The 27,894-nt window shown below is 38.2% G+C and overlaps 1 protein-coding gene across 1 annotated transcript; it reads left to right on the top strand.

Moving 5' to 3' along the window:
• Positions 1 to 23,751: 23,751 nt before the first annotated feature.
• LOC113046187 (gastrula zinc finger protein XlCGF49.1) lies at positions 23,752 to 26,152 on the top strand. The gene is made up of 2 exons (XM_026207125.1): positions 23,752 to 23,867; positions 25,296 to 26,152. The coding sequence occupies exons 1-2, from the start codon at positions 23,834 to 23,836 to the stop codon at positions 25,955 to 25,957; spliced, it is 696 nt and encodes a 231-aa protein (XP_026062910.1). The 5' UTR covers positions 23,752 to 23,833; the 3' UTR covers positions 25,958 to 26,152.
• Positions 26,153 to 27,894: the final 1,742 nt, after the last annotated feature.

Below are 27,894 nucleotides of genomic sequence, written 5' to 3'. Positions count from 1 at the left end.
TGAAAAAAAGCGTGGTGGCTGCTTCGCGTTTTCTGTGTCTTTACACACCAGAAGTGTGCCTGCACGCGGCGCTTGGCGCGCTGCTGCGGCTGTAGGTGACATAGAGGGAGGCCGCCGAAAAACCAGGCTCTTGTCTTCATGACAACAATATCAACTTTTTTTTTTTTTTTACACACCTACTGATAGGACAAAATAGAGTATGTTTGACAGGTGCAATATTTGAAAATCGATCATTATTAATTTATTTTCTAAATTACATTTATATCTGAATTTATGCCAACCTATAGACTTTCAAATATCAAAATGTCATGAATTAATATGTATTTGTGTACAAAATGACATATCTTCCTAGTATATTTTGCCTGGAAACGCTTCCAACATGCACGCGTGTCACGTTAAAAATAGCCTATGCGTCGGTTCTATTTCTAGCATGCACGGGTTTTCCGCGCGTCTCACGCAGGCAGTCTGCAAGATCTAACCTGTTAACATGGGAGCCGAATTAAAAACAGACACGCCACGCAGCTGAGATGCTTGCGCCACACATCCGGTGTGTCGCTGGCTTAACGTCTCACGTCAAAAGAAAATCACCAGTCATTGGATGTGTCAATCAATTTCAATTTAACATCAATTCAAATAAACATTAACATACAGTAATAATCATGAAATATTTTGATTGGGACTCGAGTGGACTCGGGCATAAGTCCGATTCCTAATATGTTCGAGTCCGAGTCAATACCGAGTCAAAATGCACACGAGTCCATGACAAGACCGAGACCATTAAAATACGGTCTCGAGACCGAGTCCAAGACCGAGTCCGAGTCTCGAGTACACAACACTGCGTAATATATTGAGAAATATATTACAATATATTAATATAATACAATTTAGTTGAGTTGAAAGTGTATAAAACCAAATAGCAAATAGCTAAAAAAGAAAAGAAAAATAAAACCTGAGACATTTCTCAAAATATCTTTTTTATACTTCACTGAGGAGAGAAACTCATGGTTTGCAAACGAGGGTGAGCAAAGATAAATATTGAGACCTACTGTTATATGTAGACATTTATATATTTTTAATTGTAATAAAAAAGTACATGTACCATGCCATCCCAATATTTAAAATTAGAAAATATTTTAAGTTCATCAACTTAAATTAACAATATAAGGTAGTCCTTTGGATTTCATACGTCACATTCTGTACCCTGGGTGATTTGACTGGTAAATGATCTCTTCTTGTTTGTCTCCTATGTCATGGTGTACCAAACCAGTTTTCAGCAGGTTTTAAGGATTCTTTCCATATTGTTCATTAAGGTGGGGTCAAGAAACAAAAACATTAAAATTTAAAAAATGTTTTTGTTTTGCTTTGAAAAGGTTTGTATTGTAAAACGTGCTACACAAAAAAAAAAAAAAAAAAAAAAAAAAAAAAACATGAGTTGAACTGAATTTAAACAAAAGAGGATGATGGCCATCAGATATGCAGTTTATCATGATTTTCATGCACGCAACCTCCGCCTAAAGGCAAATGCAAAGTTTTAAAAGGTGAAATGTAAAAGAGAATGCAAACAATGACATGCAAACTCTATTTAAGTCAACAAAATGACTACTGCCTATGATGTTCATAATAGAGTTAAGGGGTTTGAGTAACCATCTTCAAAATATAAACTTGCACAGAATCAAATACATTTCTGTCATATGCACATAAAATGACCACTGATATACTACTACTAAATATTGTAGAAACTAAATTTGCTGTAAAGTTGCTTTGCAAAGATTTGAATGATGATAGATGATGTAAGGCCGGTCTGTTATCCCCATGAAGCCGAAGTTCAGGAGCTCTCACAAAACAGATGCCAGATGCAAATACCCAATTTACACACACACACACACACACACACACACACACACACACACACACACACACACACACACACACACACACACACACACACACACATACATATACAGTCTTGTTCAAAATAATAGCAGTACAATGTGACTAACCAGAATAATCAAGGTTTTTAGTATATTTTTTATTGCTACGTGGCAAACAAGTTACCAGTAGGTTCAGTAGATTCTCAGAAAACAAACAAGACCCAGCATTCATGATATGCACGCTCTTAAGGCTGTGCAATTGGGCAATTAGTTGAAAGGGGTGTGTTCAAAAAAATAGCAATGTCTACCTTTGACTGTACAAACTCAAAACTATTTTGTACAAACATTTTTTTTTCTGGGATTTAGCAATCCTGTGAATCACTAAACTAATATTTAGTTGTATGACCACAGTTTTTTAAAACTGCTTGACATCTGTGTGGCATGGAGTCAACCAACTTGTGGCACCTCTCAGCTGTTATTCCACTCCATGATTCTTTAACAACATTCCACAATTCATTCACATTTCTTGGTTTTGCTTCAGAAACAGCATTTTTGATATCACCCCACAAGTTCTCAATTGGATTAAGGTCTGGAGATTGGGCTGGCCACTCCATAACATTAATTTTGTTGGTTTGGAACCAAGACTTTGCCCGTTTACTAGTGTGTTTTGGGTCATTGTCTTGTTGAAACAACCATTTCAAGGGCATGTCCTCTTCAGCATAGGGCAACATGACCTCTTCAAGTATTTTAACATATGCAAACTGATCCATGATCCCTGGTATGCGATAAATAGGCCCAACACCATAGTAGGAGAAACATGCCCATATCATGATGCTTGCACCTCCATGCTTCACTGTCTTCACTGTGTACTGTGGCTTGAATTCAGAGTTTGGGGGTCGTCTCACAAACTGCCTGTGGCCCTTGGACCCAAAAAGAACAATTTTACTCTCATCAGTCCACAAAATGTTCCTCCATTTCTCTTTAGGCCAGTTGATGTGTTCTTTGGCAAATTGTAACCTCTTCTGCACATGCCTTTTTTTTAACAGAGGGACTTTGCGGGGGATTCTTGAAAATAGATTAGCTTCACACAGACGTCTTCTAACTGTCACAGTACTTACAGGTAACTCCAGACTGTCTTTGATCATCCTGGAGGTGATCATTGGCTGAGCCTTTGCCATTCTGGTTATTCTTCTATCCATTTTGATGGTTGTCTTCCGTTTTCTTCCACGTCTCTCTGGTTTTGCTCTCCATTTTAAGGCATTGGAGATCATTTTTAGCTGAACAGCCTATCATTTTTTGCACCTCTTTATAGGTTTTCCCCTCTCTAATCAACTTTTTAATCAAAGTACGCTGTTCTTCTGAACAATGTCTTGAACGACCCATTTTCCTCAGCTTTCAAATGCATGTTCAACAAGTGTTGGCTTCATCCTTAAATAGGGGCCACCTGATTCACACCTGTTTCTTCACAAAATTGATGACCTCAGTGATTGAATGCCACACTGCTATTTTTTTGAACACACCCCTTTCAACTAATTCAACTAATTGCCCAATTGCACAGCCTTAAGAGCGTGCATATCATGAATGCTGGGTCTCATTTGTTTTCTGAGAATCTACTGAACCTACTGGTAACTTGTTTGCCACGTAGCAATAAAAAATATACTAAAAACCTTGATTATTCTGGTTAGTCACATTGTACTGCTATTATTTTGAACAAGACTGTATATATATATATTAGTACTCAGTATTTATAATTATTTTCATTGTCTATTAATTATTTACATTTAAATATAAAGAAAACTTTGAGGTGCACATGTAGATACACACAAGAAATTTGTGCAAAAATTGACAAGCAAAGGTTTATTTGTTTATTACTTTAACTGACTTGCAATGTAATATTTAACCAATCAGGTTCTTCTTTAAGGTAAATATCAACACCTTTGTCATGGCATTAAGACAAGAAGAATTTTTTTTTTTCTAATGAAGTCTTCTTTAATCCATAAAAAATGTGTTTTGTCTTCTATTTACCATGCATGTATTATACTTATTTATTATAATTAAATAAACAATTATTATTATGACTTCAGAGTAAAAATGACAAATAAATAACTGTAATATTGTCTAGAATTACATGCTGCTCTGTGGCCTGTGTAGGGTAAATGGAGATATTTGCTAATATGAGTCATGTTTGATTAATAAGTTTGTCTGCTCAGAGGAGAACTGACCCCCCAACTGAGCCTGGTTTCTCCCAAGGTTTTTTTCTCCATTCTGTCACCGATGGAGTTTCGGTTCCTTGCCGCTGTCTCCTCTGGCTTGCTTAGTTGGGGTCACTTCATCTACAGCGATATCATTGACTTGATTGCAAATAAATGCACAGACACTATTTAAACTGAACTGAGCTGGATTACGACATCGCCATATTCAGTGATGAACTGCCCTTTTTCTCCTTTTGACACACTATTTTAATGCTGTTCAGTTGTTTTCTCACAGTCTGTATTGTTAAAAGTTCTATTTAAATAAAGGTGACTTGACTAATATGATAGACAGAAAATGAGGAGAGCTGTGGATCCCCAGGACTGGAATCGTGTAACTCCACCCCTATGCTTTTCATTTCATAAAGGTTTGTCAGCAGCATTCATACACATACGGCTGTGTAAGAGTGAGAGCTAGTGATTCCAGTGCACCGTAAGTATTTGTTATGAACTGTTTGTCTACTTGTGCATTATAGTTTACAGTACTGTTTATTTAGGTTATTATCTGATAATATTTTACTTAACTCTATACCCTTAAATATTTCATAATATAAAATATACTTATAAATTATATTAATAACTAAATATTAATGATGTTAAGATCCATAATACTGAAAAGTCTTCTCACAGTTAAGACAGGTGTCTATGTGGTCTTTGTTAAAATGTTCTCTCTTTTTAATGATTGTAGAGCGCACTACACAACTGATTGGAGCAGCTCTGGTCAAAGCCTGGATAATACACCTTCAGGTGACATACATCACTATCGCTGTAAGTTACTGGAACCTATATAATTATTTATTCTTTATTGTAATGTGTACAAACTGGGTCTTGTGTCCCCCATTACTTATTATCTCAGTCAGTGTTAAACAACTCAATGCTCTCAAAACAATAAAGGCAATCATAATACATTATCATTAAATGAACATTTCATCCTAAAAATGATGTTATTTAATAATGCAGGGGGAAAAAATAACAATCTTCTTTTTTCTAATAATCTAGATTTCAGTTTAAAGTTCCTGGATTACTGACACAAGGACTATCATCATGAGTTCTGGAGATGATCTGCGTTTTATGTCTTGGAATTCAAATGGACTCAAAAAAAAAATAGACAGAGTGAGGAGCGAAATAGAGAAATGCCACGTTGTTTTCCTCCAAGAGACACGTTCAAATGAGGTTTTAGAGACGCTGGAAGACTGGAAATCGATCTACACCACAGGAACATCAACAAACAGAGGAGTGGCTATTTTGATAAAAGCAGATATACTTGATGAACCACCCATAGTTGAAAGGGATAATAAGGGCTGCTATGTTATAGTTAAGTGTACACTAAAAGGACAACTGTTCACACTTGTTAGTCTATACAATCCTCCAGCTAATACTAGACCACTAATAAAACTCATTAATGTAATTGAGGAAAATGCAGATGGCATTTTACTGATTGGAGGAGATTTTAACACTACTCTGAATCCATATCTAGACAGAAATTCTGAAACAAAAAACAAATCCCATTTATCACTGAATCCAGTTGTGGAGGGATTTATGACATCATTCCAACTTGTAGATGTATGGAGAAGATTTCACCCCACTGAATGTGAGTTTACTTACAAATCAAGCAAAAATGATGTCAAAGCTTTCAAGTCAAGACTGGATTATCTTTTCGTTCCAGAGGAGTCAATGCATTTTATTAAAACCTGTGAGATTTCTAAAGAAGATTGCTGTTCTGACCATCAGCCAGTTCTCTTTGAAATACGGCTGATTAAAGAAGTATATACAGTATTATGTCTGCATATCACTGAAGAGGAATTCAAAATATTATCCTTGGTTTACCCAGTTACTGACAAATGGTTAAGCAACAGACCTATATACCAGTCAAAACGTGCTCTGACTAAAGATCCCCACAGACCTCCGATTAAGGAAAAAGAGATTGTAAATGCAGTTGAGTCCTTGGCAGTGAACCAAAAACAAGCTGTTCGTCCAGATCGCAAACCACTCTCATTCTATGTGAATAACTTATATCATCTGATTCCAATTTTGTGTGCTTTTTGTAACAATATACTTCAGCAATCAGTGAACATCCCAGAGTCCTTTAATGAGGCTTTTAAAGTATCTGAGACTCATTACAGATTTAATGTTGACTACCTGATCTTAGCAACCATCATGGCCAGGAGGCTTCGTGACCACTTGGAGTCCCATTCAGTGGATTACACGGATGACAGAAAGAAGGAATGTAAAGCAGTATTATTTACCTTCAAAAAGAAAGAGATGATCAAGTGGTCTGTCTTAAGGGAATTTCTGGCAAAAGAGATGGATAAAGTCAAGACAAACCCACCTTTACCTGATAAATACCTGATAGATATTCTCAACAGGATCCTCAAAGACGGCCCCAGAGGAAACAAATTCTTGCGTTGGGGTTGCCCTCTGACTCCAGTGCTCAAGACCCTGTGTCTTAAATGTATTGCTAATGAAATGATTGAAATGGTCAAAGACCCAACATCAAAAATATTTATTTCTAGAGAAAATGTTGTTGTTAGATTCCCTCTTAATTTTGATATCAACACATTGAATAACTTAAAAGAACAATATATATTTGTGGAATGTAAACTTGTAGATGAATGTAAACTGTAGATGCCAACCCTGAAACAACATACAGAACTAACAAATATTGCTAGAAGTTTAATAGCTTCATATAATAATTGCTCTTAATTGTGTTCATCTTTAATAGATTTGTCAGTACATTCCTGTCATATGCACATAAACTAACCACTGATATGCTACTACTAAATATTGTAGAAACTAAATTTGCTGTAAAGTGTCTTTTGCAACGATTTGAATTGAATGTATGATGTAAGGCCGGCCTGTTATCCCCATGAAGAAGAAGTTCAGGAGCTCTCACAAAACAGATGCCAGCCAATTAAACAAACTTTCTAATATGAGGGGAGCTCTCAAACTAAATATATAGCCCAGGTCACTGAAAGTGTGAGTTTGCATAGTGTGTCTTTATTTGCATACTGCATTTATTATATTACAAGAATATATTATTGTAATTCTTTCATGTTTGGTATCATTTTAAATGTCTCAGTGCAATTTGCATAATGTTTTAAATTTCACTGCAGCTGTGTATATTATGAGAAAGTTTGAAAACCTCCCTCAGAATGGGGTGAGGATGTCTTCTGTTCTCCAGCCAGGAGTGACCCTTGGGTCACGAGATGCTCCTGACCAACCAAAAGATGTTCTGTTTTACATCTAAGTTAAACATTTATTTGTTCTGGCCTCTCTCTCTCAGATTTATCTTTGAGCAACTGCTGTTATGTATTCATTAATTATTAATTGTATGCTTATTGTGTTCTTACTGTTTAATTATGTAATTGACATGATATATTCTTACCTGGCAAATAAAATGTTAAATCAAATTTATTCTCATGTCTTCTGAAATCATTATGATCAGTAGATTAAGTGGAGTTTGGTATCACTACAAATCTGCATCCAGTGATAAAACAGAAGGCTCATGTGGGACCTTTAGATCACAGACTAAAGGCTTTTCACACTGAGTGTGATGTGAAAAAGAGAGACGAATCACCAAAGGACTGTTCACCTTCTGCTAATTCATGCCTGCACGCTAGGTGGCGCTGACCAGCAATGCATTTTTCCTCTGATATGTACTCCGTATATGGATTTTACACACTGATAAAGGGAGAAAATAGCCATTAAGAAATGAAGATATGGATTAGTGCTGTTGTCTCTGCATCAGTCTGTATTGGCTGTGTGTGATGTCTTTCTTTCTTCAACAAATATTGAAAAACAGAACCGGAGAGAGAGTGTTGAAGGGTTGAAGGGTGTAGGGCAGTGGTTTTCAACCTGTGGGCCATGGTGGTATTGCAGGTGGGACTGTTAAATCTAGCTTAAAGGGGCAGTTCTTTTAAATTGACAATTTAAATCAACTAAAACAAACTTGTTACAAACTAAAAATGTTAATTTGATCTGAAATGCTGTTTTTCTTAAGAATTATTCTCTCGTCTGTTAATATAGTATAAAATTACAGATTATTGTACAATAGATCTTGTATCCGTTTAGTGACTTTAGATTTGAGGAAAACAGGGCAGGTCTTAAAAAATATCTACTTCTGTCACTATAATATTTACAGCATTAGCTTTCTACTCATTTTAGAGAATTCGGTTACAAACTCATCCATGTCCAGTTCATGTGTTATAGCTTTTTCATGAGCTAAAAGTACAAGGTTTGTTTTCCTCTCATGAAGCATTGTGTGCAATTCTTGCCAGAGTAGAGAATGAGCTCTCACATGAAGCAGTAGAGACACCCATGACCATAGCAGATACATACAATTTATGAAGACCTGCAAATGCATCTTTGTATTCCAAGAGTTTGCAAACAGCAGAACATTCAGCAACAGATGGAAGTTTTTTGGACAGCATTGGTCTGGCAACAAGAATTTCATTCTGGAGTTCAGTTTTTGCAACCCCTGCAAGATTACAGAGAGGTTCAAGCAACTGGATGTCAAGAAATTTGTTGGATTTTGGCATTAAACCTGAGAGGGCTTGCATCAGCTGTAAATTATTTGTCGAAAACCGGTTTTCTATCTCTGATACAGCTGTATCTAGTATGTTCAACATCTGTTGTCTTAGAGATGCAGTGGCACATTCAGATTATGACTGCCCTTCTTGCCCTAAAGATGAAAAATTGACAAGAGTAACCATAGGAGGGATTCACAGTCCTTAGACGTTTTGGTAAGGGCTCAACAGTAGACATGTCTTCAGCTGCACTGCACAAGTCACGCACAAGAACACGCTGAGACTGCAGGATGGCATTAGCTGGTTTTAAAATGGCAAGAAGATGTATTAGAAATTTGCCAATTAAAAAAAAAAATGGCGTCGTTTCAGCTGAGAGAGAAGCCCAGATGATTCTTTTGCGAGGTCAACTGATGCATTATCATCATTGGAAACCTTAAAAAGAATGTGAAGATTGATTTCCTCATTATCCACCACACATTTTGTGACTTCATAATGACTTGTCCAGCGGATTTCCAACAGTCTTTTGAGATACGGGCAATCATATCTCTGTGAGACAAAATGATGCCTGAAAAAAGAGTGCAGGGAGCCTGACAAGTCAAAGAATCTTTTAGCACAAGGTTCACTTTGAATCGCATGTATGACAGTGAGGTGAAGCTGGTGGTTATAGCAGTGGATGTAGGGGATATGCCTGCCCAACTGTTGTAATAAAGCCTGAACACCACCTTGCACCCCACTCATCACTGATGCTTCATCATAACACTGGCTCATTATATTATCAGCACTGGATCCTAATTCAGATAAGTGCTGTAATATTTCAGTAGTGATATAATCTGCATTAAGCTGCTGGAGTTCTAACAAGCCAATCAGATGTTCCTCTGGCACACCATTGCACACAAAACTAATTATAACGGACAAATTTACCGATCCCTTGTGCCATCACTTTTCAAACAGAATGCAGCTGAATCAGCAGTGTCATATTTCTGTTTTATTTTTTTCAGAACCATGGATGCCAAAATTTCAATCACTTCATTCTGGATGGTTTTTTAAGTGTACTTTGCATTTTGTTGGATACCTGATGTAATGTCGGCCAGGTATTTATCTTTTTCCAACGTGTATTTAAACAACTTGGCAAAAAGCCCCGCAGCTATGCAATCTTCCTCACTGTCACGTTTCACAATGCCCATGCAGTGGAAGCTCATTGACTGTTAAAAACTTCACAACACCTGCCATGCTTTTTATGTAATAGCGATTCTTTTCTATCTGTTGGGGGCCGAGCAAACATGCTACGGTCTCCCCTGACACCGATCGGTGGCAAAACTCTGTCCATGAGGTCGAGGCTTGTAAATGAGCTTGGCTGCACGCATGTTTTTGAAGACCACGGTCATGTTCTAATGCTGCTTTCCAGTTTCGAAAACCTGTCGAAACAAACGTGTAATTTTCAGAGAAAGCAACACCGAACACTCGACACGGAAAACAAAAGCATGCATCGCGTTCTACAGAATATTCATGCCAAGGTCGTGACTGATACCAAGTGGCAGAAAAACATCTCTCTCTCCCTCCAAAAAGAGTTCGGGGGTATGATTTCAGAACAGTTCTAATAAAATGAATTGGCTGTTACTGTCTTTTATTGCTTTATAATTCAGCATGTCCGTTTACCTCAAAGGTTGCGAAGTGAATGAGCTAAGTCTGTCTGTCTCGGAGGGAAAAAAAAAGAGGGGATTGGCCAGAAATTAGAAAATAAACTATCTGGAGCTGAATTGAATATCAGACAAACTTTGTGATTGGCTGTTATGTGGTGTGGGGCCAGGGTGGGCCAAGCCTCTGATTGGGTGGGCCAGACCCACCCTGGCCCCCCCGTTGAGCCGGGCCTGCTTCCAGGCATTGCCAGGACACCGGCCCTCCAGGAATGAGTTTGGAATTTCCTGCTTTAGTCTATTGAGACCAAACTTGGTTTGTGTTATAATAACCATGACCTGAGGCTACCTGCACAGGTTTGGCACAGTGCCACCTAGTGGTCAGGAGATGTGAACATTTTTATTTCTTCTTATATCTTCTGAATGGTTTGGCCATCACAGAATGTTTTTCCCCTGAAGATTGTGTGCATCATGCTGAGTCAAACCATATCTTATTTTCCCATGTCAGCCATTTTATTCAAAAAAAAAAAAAAAAATCTATATTTTACAAACCCATTGGTGTATCGTTATAAAATTCAGTATGAGTTTCAACATTTTGGGGGGCAAAATTTATAATGAAATGTATAAAAAATATGAGTGTATTAACCTATTGTAATGAAACTCAATATTTTCTTCGGGTTTCACCGATAACATAGATACCAATTTTAACATAGTTACTTTCTTTTTTGCCAATTTGATATTCTAAAAAAAAAAAAAAAAAAAAAAAAAAAAAAATTATATATATATATATATATATATATATATATATATATATATATATATATATATATATATATATATATATATTCTTTATTTATTTTTTTATTTATTTATTTTCCCAGAACATCTTCAGAACATGCTGGCAAAAAGTTATGGATTTGGTATCAATATATGAAATGCTTATTGTTTAACACATCAATGAATGATATGAAAATTACTGTATTTTTGCAAAACTTTGACATATTGACACCAATCTTTGTGTGTGCCATCATTGTTGTCGTTTATTCCTGGTTAAATTGGCATGACACTCATGGATAAAGGCTGTGATATTTTATTTAAAATGACTGTAAAAACTTTCCTAATGTAATCTGAGGGAGTGGTTTATAATTCAGTTAGTATAGTTTAGAAATAGAGTGCATATTACATCATGATGAATACAGACAATGACAGATTCTTGCATTAACACACAAGGCTCTGCAATCGCTCAAAAGGCATTCCGAAATGTATTCGGTAAATGTTGATCTTTCTTGGAATAAATTTTGTCAGTTTTTGTTCTCACTTTAGATTTTATGAAAGTGAAGGAAGAAAACGAGAAGCACCACCCTTGTGAAAAAGAAGTGTGCTTAATTGTATTAAAAGTGTACTTCCAATCTTAAAAGTATACTTTTTTAAAAGCATTTGCAGATAATATCATATAATTTAAATTAAAGGCCACTTAAGTGTACTTAAAGAGATTACACTTTAACGACAATAGGTCTTAACACACTTAAGAGCACTTTATAAAAATGCACTTTATGATAACGTCTAATTAAGTATTACTTAAACATACATTTGACATAATTATGATTTTATTGTATTTTAAATATAGTATTTTAAATGTATTACTATTTAGACTATAATATATACTATGTGCATTAATGCAATGAATAAAAATAAACTTCAGTACACTTTCTTATACAGTATACTCCCATAAAACTTTGAATTGTTGAAATTTTCATCACCAGCTCCTGCTCTATGAATTCTATAAATTACATGTTTTAAATAATATTTTCTGAAAGTACTGTATTTGTATTACCATAATTTACATCTGTGTACAGAATACTTTCAACATCATTATGTTGTTTTAAGTCACTTAAACACACAGTGCATTAATTGCAAGCAAAAGTTTAATGAATCTAAACCAAATTAACTTGGATTCAAATAGCCATTAGGCTTCTAATATAGGCTAAACTGCACTGTAAAAATGACTTTTAGTTAGGTGAATAAGTCTAACCAACGAATTAGAACAACTTGAACTTGAGTAGAAATGGAAAGCTTGAAATAATACGTAACTCTTTTGTTTCATGCGCATGCGCCAAAATATTACGTCATGAAGGCACACTACTTCACCAGTTTTTGAAAAATGCACCGTGTGCCATGTTTGTGTAACCGCCGCAATGTGTGAGGGAGGAAACAAATAGAGGACAACGGAGCGTCATGTTTGGGTGAGTACAAAGAGACATGATGCGCTGCAGACGACGAATAAAGTAAGTATATCTTCATATACGTTTTCTTTATCCTTAATTTAGTCTTGCCATTCGTGTGGCTTTCACCATAACGCGGCGGTTCTTGCTGTATTAACTCATGAGGTTGAATTAATCTCATAATTTATCTCTGACTGCATTCTGATAGCGGAATGTGATCGCGTGTGTGGACAAAAAAAATGGCACCTCCGAACTAAATTCAGAGATCTGATCTTGTAATATTTAATGTACATAATCGATATTATAACGACCAGTAATATTCAATATATTATATTATATATATTACTTCTAGAAATAATAGCTCACCCTGATCACATATGACGAGAAGGGTATAACTGCAGCCTGGAGATCTCCAAATAGGGGCAGAAACTCCAAAACGGGGCGGGAGCTCCAAAATAGGGCGTGGCTTTGTCACGCTGTCTAGTCTCTGTTTCCCTGGGTGTCCACTAGTGGGCTCACTTCCCCTTAGGCACTTCATCGTAGGCACTAGAATTCCACTAGTCTTGTCCGTTCATCACAGTAATTGCACTCCTGCTAATTGCACCAGGTGAATTCACTTAATTGTCATTAGCCTCCCTATATTTACCTGTCTTTTCATGTTGTCTGTATGGAGTCCTTACCTTTCGTGTTCTCAGTCTTCTCGTCCTCCGAGATTCTTCAGTGTCTTCTCATCCTCCGAGATTCCTTGTCTTCCCGTTCCCTTTCCTGTTCCTTCTTTTGTTTGTTTGTTTTGGACTGCTTTTTGGTTTTGACCTTGGCTTGTGTTTGACTTCGATTTGGATTATCCCATTAATAAATACCTGCAATTGGATCTCTCTCTCTCCCTGTGTTTCACTGGTCGCGATCGTCACAGGCTTCCTCCCATTGAGAGACAGACGCATGATACGTATGCACAATTTTTCCCCCAATCCACTTCAGTGCAAACTCTGCCCCACAACTGATTCTGAAGTTTTCATTGGTTGTGTCAATTAAAGTGTTTCTTAAAATATGCAACAAAAAATGCTAACCCCTAAACCTACCCAAAACACCTTACCTTAACCAGTGAAATTGACTGAATGGCAGGATTGGCACTGAATAGTGTGGTAAAGAGATTTGCAGTTCAGGACATAAACAGTTAATAAGATTATGCGATATGAGACTCACCGGACAATGACACCTTTTTAGTTACACCCAGCATCACTACCCCTCCTAGCTGCGAATGTCATGCCCTGGGTTGTCCCCGTTGCTCGGAATAAAACTATAGAGTAAAATCTTTCCCCTTCGCTGTAGGGGTGTGTACGGATAGTCGAACATTTGAATATTCGTTCTGCTCTAATTATTTGATAAATAAAAATGATATTCAAATTTCGAAAAAAAAAAAAAGTTCACAATAAAACCTAATTTTGTCACTTTCTGTTATTCTCCACAGCATATTTGAAGATGTATGCAAGCAAAAAATAATTAATGAATGAATAAGGGGCCGTTCACATATCGCGCCTAAAATGCGTGGAAAACGCTAGGCTCGCCGCTTTCTCCTTCTTTCCAAAGAACTCAGGCAGTAGCAATCCTGAGGCGTCTGCCATTGCGAAGCAACAATGACACGCTCTCTCCATGAAGAAGCAGAAATTTCAGCAAAGGATAAATGGATTTGCAGCACAAAAAAATAGCTTTTAGTAGCTCTGCTACTAAATTTATTTCAAAATGGCAATCCATATACAGCTATGATCAGCTGTTCCTTCATCTTGGCTGAGCTTTCAACGTTGTTACGGGAAAGGATGAAGCTGAATGGTTAGTTCTTGTCACATGACCTGCGGTTCGCTTTGGGCATTCTGAAAAGTTGAGATGTTTTTAACTCGATGCGGTGCGGACGTGCCTGGAAAAAACGGGCGCGTCGCATCGCATGCGCATCGCGACCGCGTCACTTCCATTATGAGCATGTATACCGCGCGCCTACATTGGAAATAACGAACTTGTGAGGGCAAAATACACGATATGTGAATGGCCCTAAGAACTGCGGTCTTCTACAGTGCTTCAGATATGCCGTGGAGAATCACACAAAGTGACCGAATTCAAGAACATTGTTGCGGCATCACTCAAGCAACAAATAAACACCACTTACTTGGAGAATGCAGTGAAAACTCCAAGAAAACTTCTCGCGTCTGCCTTAGACCCTCGGCACAAACATCTCAGGTTTCTCGATAAAAACATGAGAGAAGTAAGAAAAAAAAACTTTTTTAAACATTATCAGAACATTTTCCTTGATGCGAGTGGTGCGGATGCAGCCGCCGCCACCAACGATGAAGAGGATGCAATGCCCACTCGTCGGAAAAGGCTGAGCCAGTTCTTCAGATATTTACAGAGAGTCCAGCCGAGACGAGTGGGAACAGTTCTTGCTGGAGCTATGTATTCCACCAGATGAAGATCCCATTCAGTGGTGAAACTAAAACACGAAGCGCTTCACAAAACTTATTCGCTTAGCACACCATTATTTGTGAGTCCCGCCAACGTCTGTGCCATCAGAGCGCGTTTTCTCCGCGGCCGGCCTTATTGTTAACAGACTAAGGAGCCGACTTTCCCCCTATCATGTTTACATGCCCGTGTTTCTTAACAAAAACATGTAAAAAAAAGCAAAAAAGATTTGCTGACAGTTTAAAAGTTTCAAAGTTAAGTGTAGGCTATGTTCTACAATAGCCTAATTGCTGCAGACTGCTTTACGGTTTTCCTTTGTTCACTTGTTTTCAGCTACAAAACACGACGTGTAATGTTCAAGCTTATTGTGTGTAAGCTTGTTCAAAAATGACGGAAACAATAAATGTTGCTGATAAATAACGTCTGTCTCATTAAACTTAATTTAAATAAACGAATATTCGAATATTCGTTTTTTGTGAGCTCAAATATTCGAATGTGATATTTGCGGAAAACGCCCATCCCTACTTCGCTGGGACCTGAGTGATTCCAATTTACATCATGAAGCAGAGGTTCAGACTTGGGTCCAAACACCACTGGCCACCAGCTTAGGCCTCTGTTCTCATGGAGAATATTTTATTTTAGATGAACTAGAAACAATGTTTAATTTATAAAGTTTTATTTTGAAATGTAAGTCAGTAACAATTGGTTGAAGCCACAGCCAATGGTGAAAGTCTTTGTGTAAGGAGACCCCGCCTCATTTTGGAGGTTCTGCCCAATTTTGGAGTTCACGGCTGTGATGTGATTTAAATGATTATTGCAGTAAGCCCTACAGGAGGCGCATCTGGCTTTTGTATTGGTTTTAGCTCTGCCTGCTTACGTCAAATGACGTGCCCTTGAGCAGCTGTGTTATTCATAAAAACACTAGATCGCCACTGTTCTCTGCTCCTGGCAAAATCCAGTTAATAAACTGTTGAAGACTACTTTGAGGAATCCGTGAATTCATGACATGGTGTCAGAAGTGATCTTTCGCCTGTGAACAAGTTTGAAGCAACGAGATGGCTAAGTTTCAGTCTACTGAATCATTTGACTTCACCCAGCCTTCGGCGTGGCCGTACTGGAGACAGCGTTTTTCCCGCTTTCAGATACCAACTAAGCTGAACCAAGAAGACGACGATATACAAGTAAATAAGCTGTTATATGCAATGGGGAAAGAGTCGGAAACTATCTTTAGCATGTTTACATTTCCAGATGATGTGCAGCACTATTATGAAGAGGTTTTGAAAAAGTTTGATGAACATTTTGTGCCAAAGCGAAATACGATACATGAGCGTGCCGGTTTCCATAGACGCTCACAGCTCCATGGGGAGAGCGTGGAAGCATTTGTAAGAGAGTAAGAGGGAAAAAGATGAACAGATTTGGGATCACATTGTAATCGGCATTGCAGATGGAGAAGTGTCCCAAAAGTTACAACTCGAACCGGACTTGACATTGAAAAAGGCAATCAGTATCGCGCGACAGTCTGAGCTTATTAAAGCACAAGAGCAAGAGATTGGTTGCTGTCAAGGAGATTGTTGTGTGTGAGAAATGTAGAGACTTGTTTGAACACAGCTCGTTCAAGTGTTTTTGCAATAAAAGGAATAAGGGAAACTGGTCTGTAGTTCTCTAAAAGAGATGGGTTGAGGTTGGGTTTCTCAAGTAGTGGAGTTATACGTGCCTGTCTAAATGATGAGGGGAAAACACCAGTGTGGAGGGAAGTGTTGATGATGTGAGTGAGTGCAGGTATAACTGCAGGAGAAATGGCTTGAAGAAGATGAGATGGAATTGGATCAAGGGGGCAAGTTGTAGGGTGATTAGAAAGGATGAGTTTTGAGACTTCTGCCTCAGAGAGTGAAGAGAAGGATGTAAATGAGTGTAAGTTTGCTGGTGATATGAGCTTGACTGATTGTGGTGTGGAAAATTGTGCACTAATGTGTTTAATTTTATTAATGAAAAACGTTGCAAAGTCGTCAGCTACTAGAGATGAAGCAGGAGGAGGAGGAGGAGGACAAAGAAGTGAGGAAAATGTTTTAAAAAGCATGCGAGAGTTAGATGAATTGTTAATTTTGTTATGGTAGTATGTCCTTTTAGCAGAGGAGACATTAGCAGAGAAAGAAGATAGGAGTGACTGATACACAATAAGATCAGTAGTATTTTTGGACGTGTGCAGTGGAGTAACCAGAACATGATCAGTAGAGCAGTTTCGTGTATAAATAAGGTCCAGTTGGTTGCCTGATTTGTGAGTAGCAGTAGTTGACACTCGGTTGAGATCAAAAGAGGCAAGCAGAGTGTGGAAATCGGCAAACAGAGGTTTATCTGGATGAATGTTGAAATCTCCAAGCATAACTAGGAGAGTACCATCCTCAGAAAAGGTTGAGAGCAACACATCTAATTCATCCAAAAAGTTACCCAGTGGTCCTGGGGGTCGATAGACAACTAAAAAAATTATTTTAAAAGGGTAGGTAACAGTTACTGAATGAGATTCAAAGGAGCTGTTGATTTATTTATTTATCACTGCAACAGGGGCGCATCACATTTCCAATCCTACCTCAAGTGGAGGAGGAGCTGAAGCGAATGCAGTCTCTTGGCATCATAGAAGAAGTAAAGGAAGCCACAGACTGGTGTGCTCCTATGGTGCCAGTGATTAAAAAGAATAAGAAACCTCGGATCTGTGTGGATCTTACCAAAACTAAATAAAGCTGTTAAAAGAGAAAGGTTTATCCATCCCACATTAGAGGATATTGCACCAAAACTGTCAGGTGCAACAGTGTTCTCCACAGTGGATGCATCAAGTGGGTTTTGGCAGATCCCACTCGATGAGAGCAGATGGAAACTTACAACTTTTATAACTCCAATGGGCCGCTTCTGTTTCCATCGCCTTCCTTTTTGCATTACATCTGCACCGGAAATATTTCAGCAGAAAATGAGCTCACTTCTGAGAGATCACACCGACACATAAGTTGTCATGGATGAAATTCTGATCTCTGGCAAAGAACAGGAAGAACACGACCGGAACCTACAAGCTGTGTTGAAAACAATTAAAGCCCCAGGACTGAAATTAAACAAGGACAAATGTCAATTCAGGAAACCTGAGATTCACTATTATGGACACATCATTGGGAAAAATTTTATTAAACCGGGCACACTGAGAAAGTCAGAGCCATTGCAGAACTTCCCAGCCCAACGAACATAACGGAACAGTGTCAAAGGATTGGAATGATAAACTACTTGGGAAAATTCCTCCCTGAGCTCTCGAACTGTCTTGCACCCTATAAATAGCCTATTGAAGAGCGACACTGTGTGGACATGGGGAGAAGCACAGGAAGAAGCCTTCAAAAAGGTAAAAGGCATGCTAACCTCAGCACCCACACTGGCATATTATGACACAACAAAGCCAACAGTGGTAAGTAATGCAAGTAGTTATGGCCTAGGGTGTGCACTCTACCAAGAACACAGTGACGGACTCCGACCAGTCGCCTTTTGTTCAAGGACACTGACAGAGACTGAGCATAGGTACTCCCAGATAGAAAAGGAATGCCTCGCCAGTGTGTGGGCATGCGAGCGTTTTGGAAGGTATTTTCAAGGTATGGACTGGTTTGTGCTTGAAACCGACCACAGAAAAAGGGCTAACATTTCAGTGTGGTTGCCAGGTCTCGGGAGAGACATTACTGAGCTTGTAAAAGCATGTGAGTTTTGCATCAAGTATAAACCAATTCAAAGAAAAGAGCCACTGATCACCACATCACTGCCAATGGGAGCTTGGCAGAAGATAACCACTGATTTATTTGAGCTTGAAGGTAAACAGTATTTAGTAGCAACAGACTATTACTCACGCTACATTGAGATTTCTCACCTACCTTCTACAAGCAGCAATCAAGTCATCACTCGCCTGAAGTGCATGTTCGCCAGGTGGGGGATCCTGTTTGAGCTAGTTACAGATAATGGCCCTCAGTTCGCTTCAGCAGAGTTTCGTCTGTTCAGTGAGGAGTACAACTTTGAGCACATGACGTCAAGCCCTCACTACCTTCAAGCGAATGGACCTGCTGAGAGGATTGTAGCCATCGCAAAGAGAATCCTTCGACAACCGGATCCACAACTAGCGTTGTTGAGTTACAGAGCCACAACTAACACCACAACAGGCCAGAGCCCAGCTCATCTGATGATTGGACGAGAAATCAGAACCACAGTTCCTGTGTTTCCACAGCAGCTGAGCCGACTGCAGTTGACCATCAAGCTGTAAGGTTTAAGGACCAACAATCCAAAGCTGCCTAACGTTTCTTCTACAACAAACGTCACTTGACCCGACCTCTGCCTACACTGCAGCCTGGCCAGAGGGTTAATGTCAAACTGGAAAAGTTATCGAGAAATCTCAAGAGCCCAGGTCCTATCTAATCCACACCGACCAAGGGACTGTTGCCCGCAGAAACAGGAGGCATTAGCAAGAAATTTCTGAGAGTGCTGGACAAGAGACTAATAATGACTGTGACTTTGCCACCCAAAGTGACACAGACATCCCTCTCACTCCTACTGGTTCACCTGTGTCCTGTGTCCCAATTATTTCCTCGAGTTCGGGCGCTTCTCCAAAGAGAACTTTTCTGTGCAGCTGTGGTACATACAGGAGCATCCTTCGTGAAGATGTGTGAGGGAAGCTTGCAAGGCAAGATTATTATTATAATTTATATATATATATATATATATATATATATATATATAAGAAAAAAGGGATATTTATATATTTTTGGTAATTGGTAGAGTTATGTTTTATTCGCTTGTAAAGTAGGAATAATGAATGTTTGTAAAAATGTTATCTATTTTTTTAAGCCCAGTGTCAGTGAAGATGGTGTGATCAGGAATTCTGCTGTTTATGGTAAATCTGAAGGAACATCTCCCAGTATTCTACCACCATGTTGCCCTGATGATTGAAGTAATGTTAATTCAGCTCTTAGGTGATGCAGATGTGGTCAAAAGTTTACACACACCTTGCAGAATAAACTGCTTCATCAGAGTAGTAATTGTATATTTTTTTAATGATTAACTGCTTAAATTATTATCATTCTGCTGATACTGCAAGGTGTATATAAACTTTAGACTGCAATTATGTCTATTATATCTTTCCTCGTGAATTTTTTCGGACTTTCCTGCCTCTTTGGAACATTTCCGTTCACACAGACTGTGGAGAGATGAGTGCAGCTTCATGACATGAAGTTTAGTGCTGATGGAGAGCCTCTGGGACACTGACAGACAGCACGTCCCAGCAAGTTCATTTGGAGTTCTTTTTTTTATTTATTAATTAATTTAGTCAAACTTGCATTAACTTATGCTGGAATAAGATTTTAGAAGAAAATTTTTAGTCCTGTTTAATGTTGGTGCTAGTAAAGGTTTGAGAACTAATGTCCTGGTTTCTCAGACAGGGCTTAGACTAAGACAGGTATAGTAGTTCATATTTCATTAAGGACATTTAAGTCATTTTCATTAACATGCCTTAGAAAAAAAAAACATAACAAAACAAAGGCACTGGTATTTTTAAAGATCAGTCAGTGCAATTTTCTATTAGTTGGAACAGCTCAGAATTACATTTTAGTCTTGGGCTGGTCTTAAGCCTTGTCTGTGAAACCAGAGTTACAAGTAACCCACTTCGGCTCGGTGTTCATCTTCAGTTCTCTCTTCACAGCAGTTCAGTCAGTGTACTGTTTGAGTGCATGCATTACTCCGGGATATTGGTTTGTTTGAACTCAGAGGGAGTGTCAGCCACATTAAACAGCTTAAGTAATTTGTGGATTAATGCGTATTGGAGACGCGAACCGTTTAAAACTATTCAGTTCGATTTGGTGAACTCATTCAAAAAGATCCGGTTACATCGAATGATTCGTTCATGAACCGGATATCACAAACTGTTTTGTTTTGAACTGTCTTACAACATACACGGAAGAGAAGACAATGCTGAATAAAGTCGTAGTTTTTGCTATTTTTGGACCAAAATGTATGTTCGATGCTTCAAAATATTCTAACTGACCCTCTGATGTAACGTGGATTACTTTGATGATGTTTTTCTTACCTTTCTGGACATGGACAGTATACCGTGCACACAGCTTCAATGGAGGGATAGAGAGCTCTCGGACTAAATCTAAAATATCTTAAACTGTGTCCCGAAGATAAACGGTGGTCTTACGGGTTTAGAACGACATGAGGGTGAGTTATTAATGACATAATTTAGATTTGAACTAACCCTTTAAGCACACAGTAGGCAGCAGGAATATTAGGCTGTTGTCACTTTAAGAGCCTCACAGATCCAATTTACTGTGACGAGTGGTGAGTGGGGTGGGGCAGAGAGCCGTGGGAAAAGAGCAAGGCTGGTGGGGTAAATGCTAATGCACAACACCTGCACCACTCACTGGTCTCTGGTCCCACGGAGGAGCTCCGGAAGGATAAAAGCACTATTGACGACTTTATTTTGTGTTTTGTGGGTGGCAGTCGTCAGCGCGGGACTGCTGCTTTACTTTCATTTTGTGATTGTTTATTTTGTTAAAGTGTTTAAATGTTTGCCGGTTCCTGCCACTTTCTTCCTGATCTAGGAATGTTAGTTACACACACGTATTTTCATTCTCATCTTTTACGTTAAATTATTAGGCTACATAACTGATGAGAGTTTACTGGAAAAATAACCATGTGCCGCGTTTTTGCGTGCATATGACCCATTTAGGTGCACACCTTGAGCTAAACGTTCACTTTACTTCTCCATGTTCTGTTCTGTCTCCAATCGCATGCACAGAAATGCTCCTTAGGAACAGCGCATGTTCTCTTTCACGCTTTTAATAAAATAACTAGAAAATAACGAAATCGAAACCATATATCAATTAATTACACAGCCCTACTCAGCAGCTTTGTTAACAGGTTTTACAAGGAAACTCTTACATAAGAACTTCTGCTGCTATTCAGGAAAACTCCTCATGCGAAGGTAAAATGTTTTGTGAATATGGCCCCTGAACTTTGTACACAGAAGATCATTTCCAGACAAATCACTCTTTAGACATCTTGGAGATGTTTGTGTGCTATGTGGGATGGTCTCAGTGAAAAACAGTAAAAAAACAAAAAACAAAGATTAGTTCTTTACAACCTTAAAACAAGTTCTTGATTAATGTATACTGCTAATAAAACTTACTCACCTGCCCTAAATGTGGAAAGAGTTTCACGCAAGAACAACATCTGACCAGACACAGAAGAGCTCACACCGGAGAGAAGCTGTTCACATGTCCTCAGGGTGGAAAGAGGTTCATGCAGAAATCAAACCTGAACACTCATATGAAGATTCACACCGGAGAAAAACCCTTTGCATGTCATCACTGTGGAAAGAGTTTCACATGCAAAGGAAACCTTAATATGCATGTGTGAATTCACACCAGAGAGAAACGGTTCACATTCCCTTAATGTGCACTGAGTTTCACAGAGAAAAAAGTCCTTAGGAATCACATACGGATTCACACTTGAGAGAAACCGTTCATGTGTCCTCAGTGTGGAAAGAGCTTCTCTCGTTCAGTCACTTACTCAAGTAATCCACAGCTCTCCAGTCCATCAGTTAACATCTGGAGAAGACAAAATATGAAACAAATCCATCAAGATGTTTTTAACTCAAATACGAGTCCATAATAACACTTCCTTCAGTGAAAATGTCAATTTCCTGCTTTTTCTCAGATCAAAATCCACCAGTTTTATTTAGAGATGTTTTGGACTGTAAACAGTGCTTGACCTCTGCATATTACATTAAAAAACTTGATTGATTAATGATTGATTTGTTTCATTCTAATGACACCCATTCACTGCTGAGGATTTATTGATTAGACAGCGATTGAATGATGCATTTCTACAAATCTGATAAAGAAACTCATCTACATGCAAGGATGAGGACATTTTCTGCAAATGGTATTTTTTGGTTGAACTATTCGTTTAATGTTATGCATATTTGCCCCTATCAAATAAATAAACAATACATCTTTTAATTCTGAGAACTATTTATATTGTTAGAAAAAGCAATACAGTTAGTTAAAATGTATGAGATTGAAACAAATTGGATTTATTGGTGCTAAATATATAAACCTGGTTAATGTGTATTTAAACATTCATTTTATTAATATTATTACAGAAATGTGTTATCAATAGTGGTTTCATTAATGTGTGACTGACAAATACATAAGACGAAATATGAATGTTTTTAATTCAAATATCTGGGAGGAGCTAAACTACCAAATTAATTATTTATGACATAACTATCTATTTATCTCATTTGTTAATTTTATTCAAAACCTTTTAGTTAAACTAAGCTGTTGAACAGTAATGTATTGAGAATTAAACATTACTTTCTGAAGAAAAAAAAATGGCTTGAACCATTATTTCTTACAGGTGAGGTGAAAAGCACATTCTTGTTATTGTATCTTGACAATAGGCTTTTATGCATGTGTTAGTTATTACAGATGAATCACATATGTCAATAATATTGTTTTTGATTAATATTTTATCCTCTGCATAGCAACCCACTCGCCATTTTACTAACTGAAACCACATTAACCAAGATGACTAAACGCTGTAAAATATAGATTGAAAAGAATGAAAGAAATAAGGGACGAATGGCGATTAAATTAAGTTATTCTGCAAGCCGATGTTGCGATAAAACCGAAACAACGCGAGACAAAACTGCGTTGAGATCACGTGATCCGGATGATTGATCACATGACCGCAGTGACGTCATCGAGGCTATCCAAGAGTTCTGGACGAGGTTTTCTTCGCGGATCTTTAGTTTGCTTATTTATGCAATAAACATTCTTATAATTGCATTGCATTGCACTGGAGCAAGTTATGAAGAAAAGTGATGCAGCACTAGCAGCTCCTCGTAAGTAGCAGAATAACAACAGAGCTCTGGCTTTATCTGAGAGTCAGCGACAGATAATGCTGCTTCTGTATCAGATGTGATAGAAATAAACTCACAAAGTGCGAGATGACGTTCAGACACACCCACATGTCCAATTACATCAAGAGAATACAGAGCAATCATAAACACGTCCAAATGACAGATTGGCAGTTTAAGCAAAAACGGCTTAATAGACACATTTGGGTGTTTTATAACCAGTATTGTTTTTGTTCTGTACGTTTTTTATTTTTTTTCAATTTATCTCCATAATTGTATTTGATATTTTTGTATCTAGTCTTTTAAAGTATGCCATTCACTGTACAGATAAAATATATATATATAAATGTAAAAAAATTGTGGAAAAATATAAATATAAATACATAAAGAATGATTATTGATATCCACCACATTACAATAATGTAAACAAATGTATGCATGTGTGAAGGAAGTAATTTGTGTTTTTCTCAAGATTTCAACCACACAGTCATCACAATCCACACAAATTCTTCAGTAAATGCTGAATATTTCTACCATTTGGACAACTTGGAAACAAACTGAGATCTTTATCGCGTAATATTGTATTGGTGGAGTTTATTAAAGAGGAGACATGAATGATCCAGAACCATCTCAAATCAATAATGACAATGAAAACAAGGAACAAAGAGGTTTGTATACACACTTCATCAAACACACACAACACACACACACGCACGCACGCACGCATATATATATATATATACAGACAGGATATGCTAATATTTATGACCAAAAAGTAGGATTAAATTCTGCAGCTTGTGCTGTAAATCAGTGAGATCTCTCTAACAGTAGAGCAGATACTGATATAAACTGATGTAAATATCACTCTATATCTCCAGTAATGAGATGAGATGTAAATGATCCGCACATATAACACAGTGATTGAGAGCTGAAGAAATCAAGGCTCCTCAGAAGATGTGAGATGTTCTGGAGGCTTGTGAAGATCATTCCTCTGCTGAGGAACAGTGAATGTAAAGCTTCTGGAAACAAACGGTCCTCAAAAGATCCTGAGGATCAGATTTGAGACTCTAAAACATGATTGATGGAGAATCAAGTAAAGCTGAGCTGCTTCAGTCCAGGAAGAGTTCATCTGGAGATATTACTGACCATATTCTGACCTTTACTTGATCACAATCAGGGAAGATCTGACACCAGAAACAGCACATTTCTAGCTTTTACTTTTACTCTGCAAAATGACTAAATATACTTGATAAAAAAAAAAAAAAAAAAAAAACAGGTGATTGTGCAAAGAAAAAAAAAATGATACAGTAGGCTTGATAGGATTAAAAAAGTCAATCAAAATGGTTATCTGACATCTGTGCTTTACTACCATAGTTTTTTTTTTACCAATTTTTTTTTTTTTTTTCATTTTAGACCCATCGAAAAAAACGGAGGAAGGTCGAGACCAGAATGAAGCGCAGCAGAGCTGTGAATCAGATCATCAGTATCAGATTACAGCTGGGGAAAAATCACTGAGTCCATCACAGAACATCAGCCAAGAGCGAACTAAAGCAAGTCAAGCCCGGCCGTTCACGTGCCTCCAGTGCGGGAAGTCCTTCAAACGCGCCACGGATGTCAAAGGTCACCTGCGCTATCACTCAGGCGAGAGGCCTTTCACCTGCGACCAGTGCGGGAAGAAATTCATCTTGGCGTCGCACTTAAAAACACATCTCTCCATTCATTCAAACGAGAAGCCTTTCTTGTGCTCTGTCTGTGGCAAGAGTTTCTCACGCCTCTGTACTTTCAAAGATCACGAGAACATCCACACCGGCGTGAGAGCGCACACTTGCTCCGAGTGCGGGAATGCCTTCGTCACGGCCAACGCACTGAAGATGCACCAGCGCGTTCACACCGGAGAGAAACCCTACAAGTGTTCACACTGCGGCCGGAGCTTCAGTCACTCGGGAGCGCTGAAGAGACACGAGCGCGTTCACACCGGAGAGAGACCCTACCACTGCCCTCTCTGCGGCCGGAGCTTCACACAGTCCAGTAATCTGCTGACACACGTCAAGAGACACTGTCCGAAGTCACGCTGATCAAACCAGGACCACATGTGAACACATTCAGAAGCAAAGACAGTTATCCCAGTCACTAGGGATGTGACGATGAACCGCGAGCCGGTTGAAAATCGATTCAAATCGGTTGAGATGCTAAACAAAGTTTAGATGGTATTTTTTTTCTGTTCATCTTGCCTCTCTATAATGCATATTAAAGTTCAGAAGTGCAGTGCTGCTTTGTTTACCGCAGTAACCAAGGAAACGCTTTAAGCTCCATCCACTGCGGTGTTCGTAAGTGCTTTGTTTACCCCAGTAACCAAGGAAACAATTTAAGCGCCACCCGCTGCTGTGTTCATAAGTACTTTGTTTATCACGGTAACCAAGGAAACACTTTAAGCGCCACCCGCTGCGGTGTTCGTAAGTGCTTTGTTTACCGCAGTAACCAAGGAAACACTTTAAAGCTCCACCCGCTGCGGTGTTCGTAAGCGCTTTGTTTACCGCAGTAACCAAGGAAACACATTAAGCTCCATCCGCTGCGGTGTTCATAAGTGCTTTGTTTACAGCGGTAACCAAGGAAACGCATTAAGCTCCACCCGCTGCGGTGTTCGTAAGTGCTTTGTTTACCGCAGTAACCAAGGAAACACATTAAGCTCCACCCGCTGCGGTTCATAAGTGCTTTGTTTACAGCGGTAACCAAGGAAACACATTAAGCTCCACCCGCTGCTGTGTTCATAAGTGCTTTGTTTACAGCGGTAACCAAGGAAACGCATTAAGCTCCACCCGCTGCGGTATTCGTAAGTGCTTTGTTTACTGCAGTAACCAAGGAAACACATTAAGCTCTACCCGCTGCGGTGTTCATAAGTGCTTTGTTTACAGCGGTAACCAAGGAGACGCATTAAGCTCCACCCGCTGCGGTGTTCATAAGTGCTTTGTTTACAGCAGTAACCAAGGAAATGCATTAAGCAGAAAGTGGCAGAAAGTGGATCTGCGTCTCGTTCAGATCGTCTGCTGTTTCTGTTTCGTAATGATATTTATTTATGCATTTTGTCCAAGCAAAAAGGCACATTTATTTTATAATTTGTCTTAAATTTCATTTTTACATGCATGTCAATGTGACCATTAATCAAAATCAGAGAACTATAAACATGCAAATGTGTTGTTAAATTATTGAAGTAATTTGTTCCCTTAAGATAAATAATTCTTAATTCTTGGCCACATTTCACATGTCACGCCACATGCTCCATATAAATGTGGCTATTTAATAAAACAGGAACTAATTCTTAATTTCTTTCCATGCATATATTGAATTTATAATGTCATCTGCAATGCAAGCTTAGTTTATTTTTGTAAAAAAAAAAAAGCAAATTTAATGAACTTTTTTTTTTGAATGATTTTCTTCACTTGTTCCCCTAGACTTGTGTTTGACTAATGAAACGCCACTGCACACACACACACACACACACACACACACACACACACAATTAAGTGCAATATACACGGTATGTGAGTTCTGTCAGAAAAATATAAACACTTTAATTCTGGGTTCTAACAGTCATTTTAAAACCAAATACAGTGGTTACAGGTGTAACTTAATGAAGTGCTGATTTAGGGTGTTAGACACAGTTTATATACACTCTACTGGCCTCTGGCTATATACTGTAGATAAACTGAAGAAAGACACTTCCTATGTTGAATTATATATCATATATGGACAAATGAGAGAAGATGATTTCCTCACAGTAAAAAGTAACTTTAATAAAAAAAAAATTTGATTGATATGACATTAAAAACATACAAACAGGTGACACATTAATAGAGAATCCAAAGGGTACACTGTAAAAAAGGGTAAAAAACTAAGAGTGCTACAGTACAAACCTAAAACCTTAAAATGGTTAATGGTAAGTTCCTGTAAAATTTACAGGGAAAAAAAACAAACTGACATTTCCTGAATTCTCTGATTTGCATTTCAAATTTGG

The sequence above is a fragment of the Carassius auratus genome, chromosome 27 (assembly GCF_003368295.1).
Source record: "Carassius auratus strain Wakin chromosome 27, ASM336829v1, whole genome shotgun sequence".
NCBI classification, from domain to species: Eukaryota; Metazoa; Chordata; class Actinopteri; order Cypriniformes; family Cyprinidae; genus Carassius; species Carassius auratus.
This window is presented reverse-complemented; position numbering and strand designations above follow the sequence as displayed.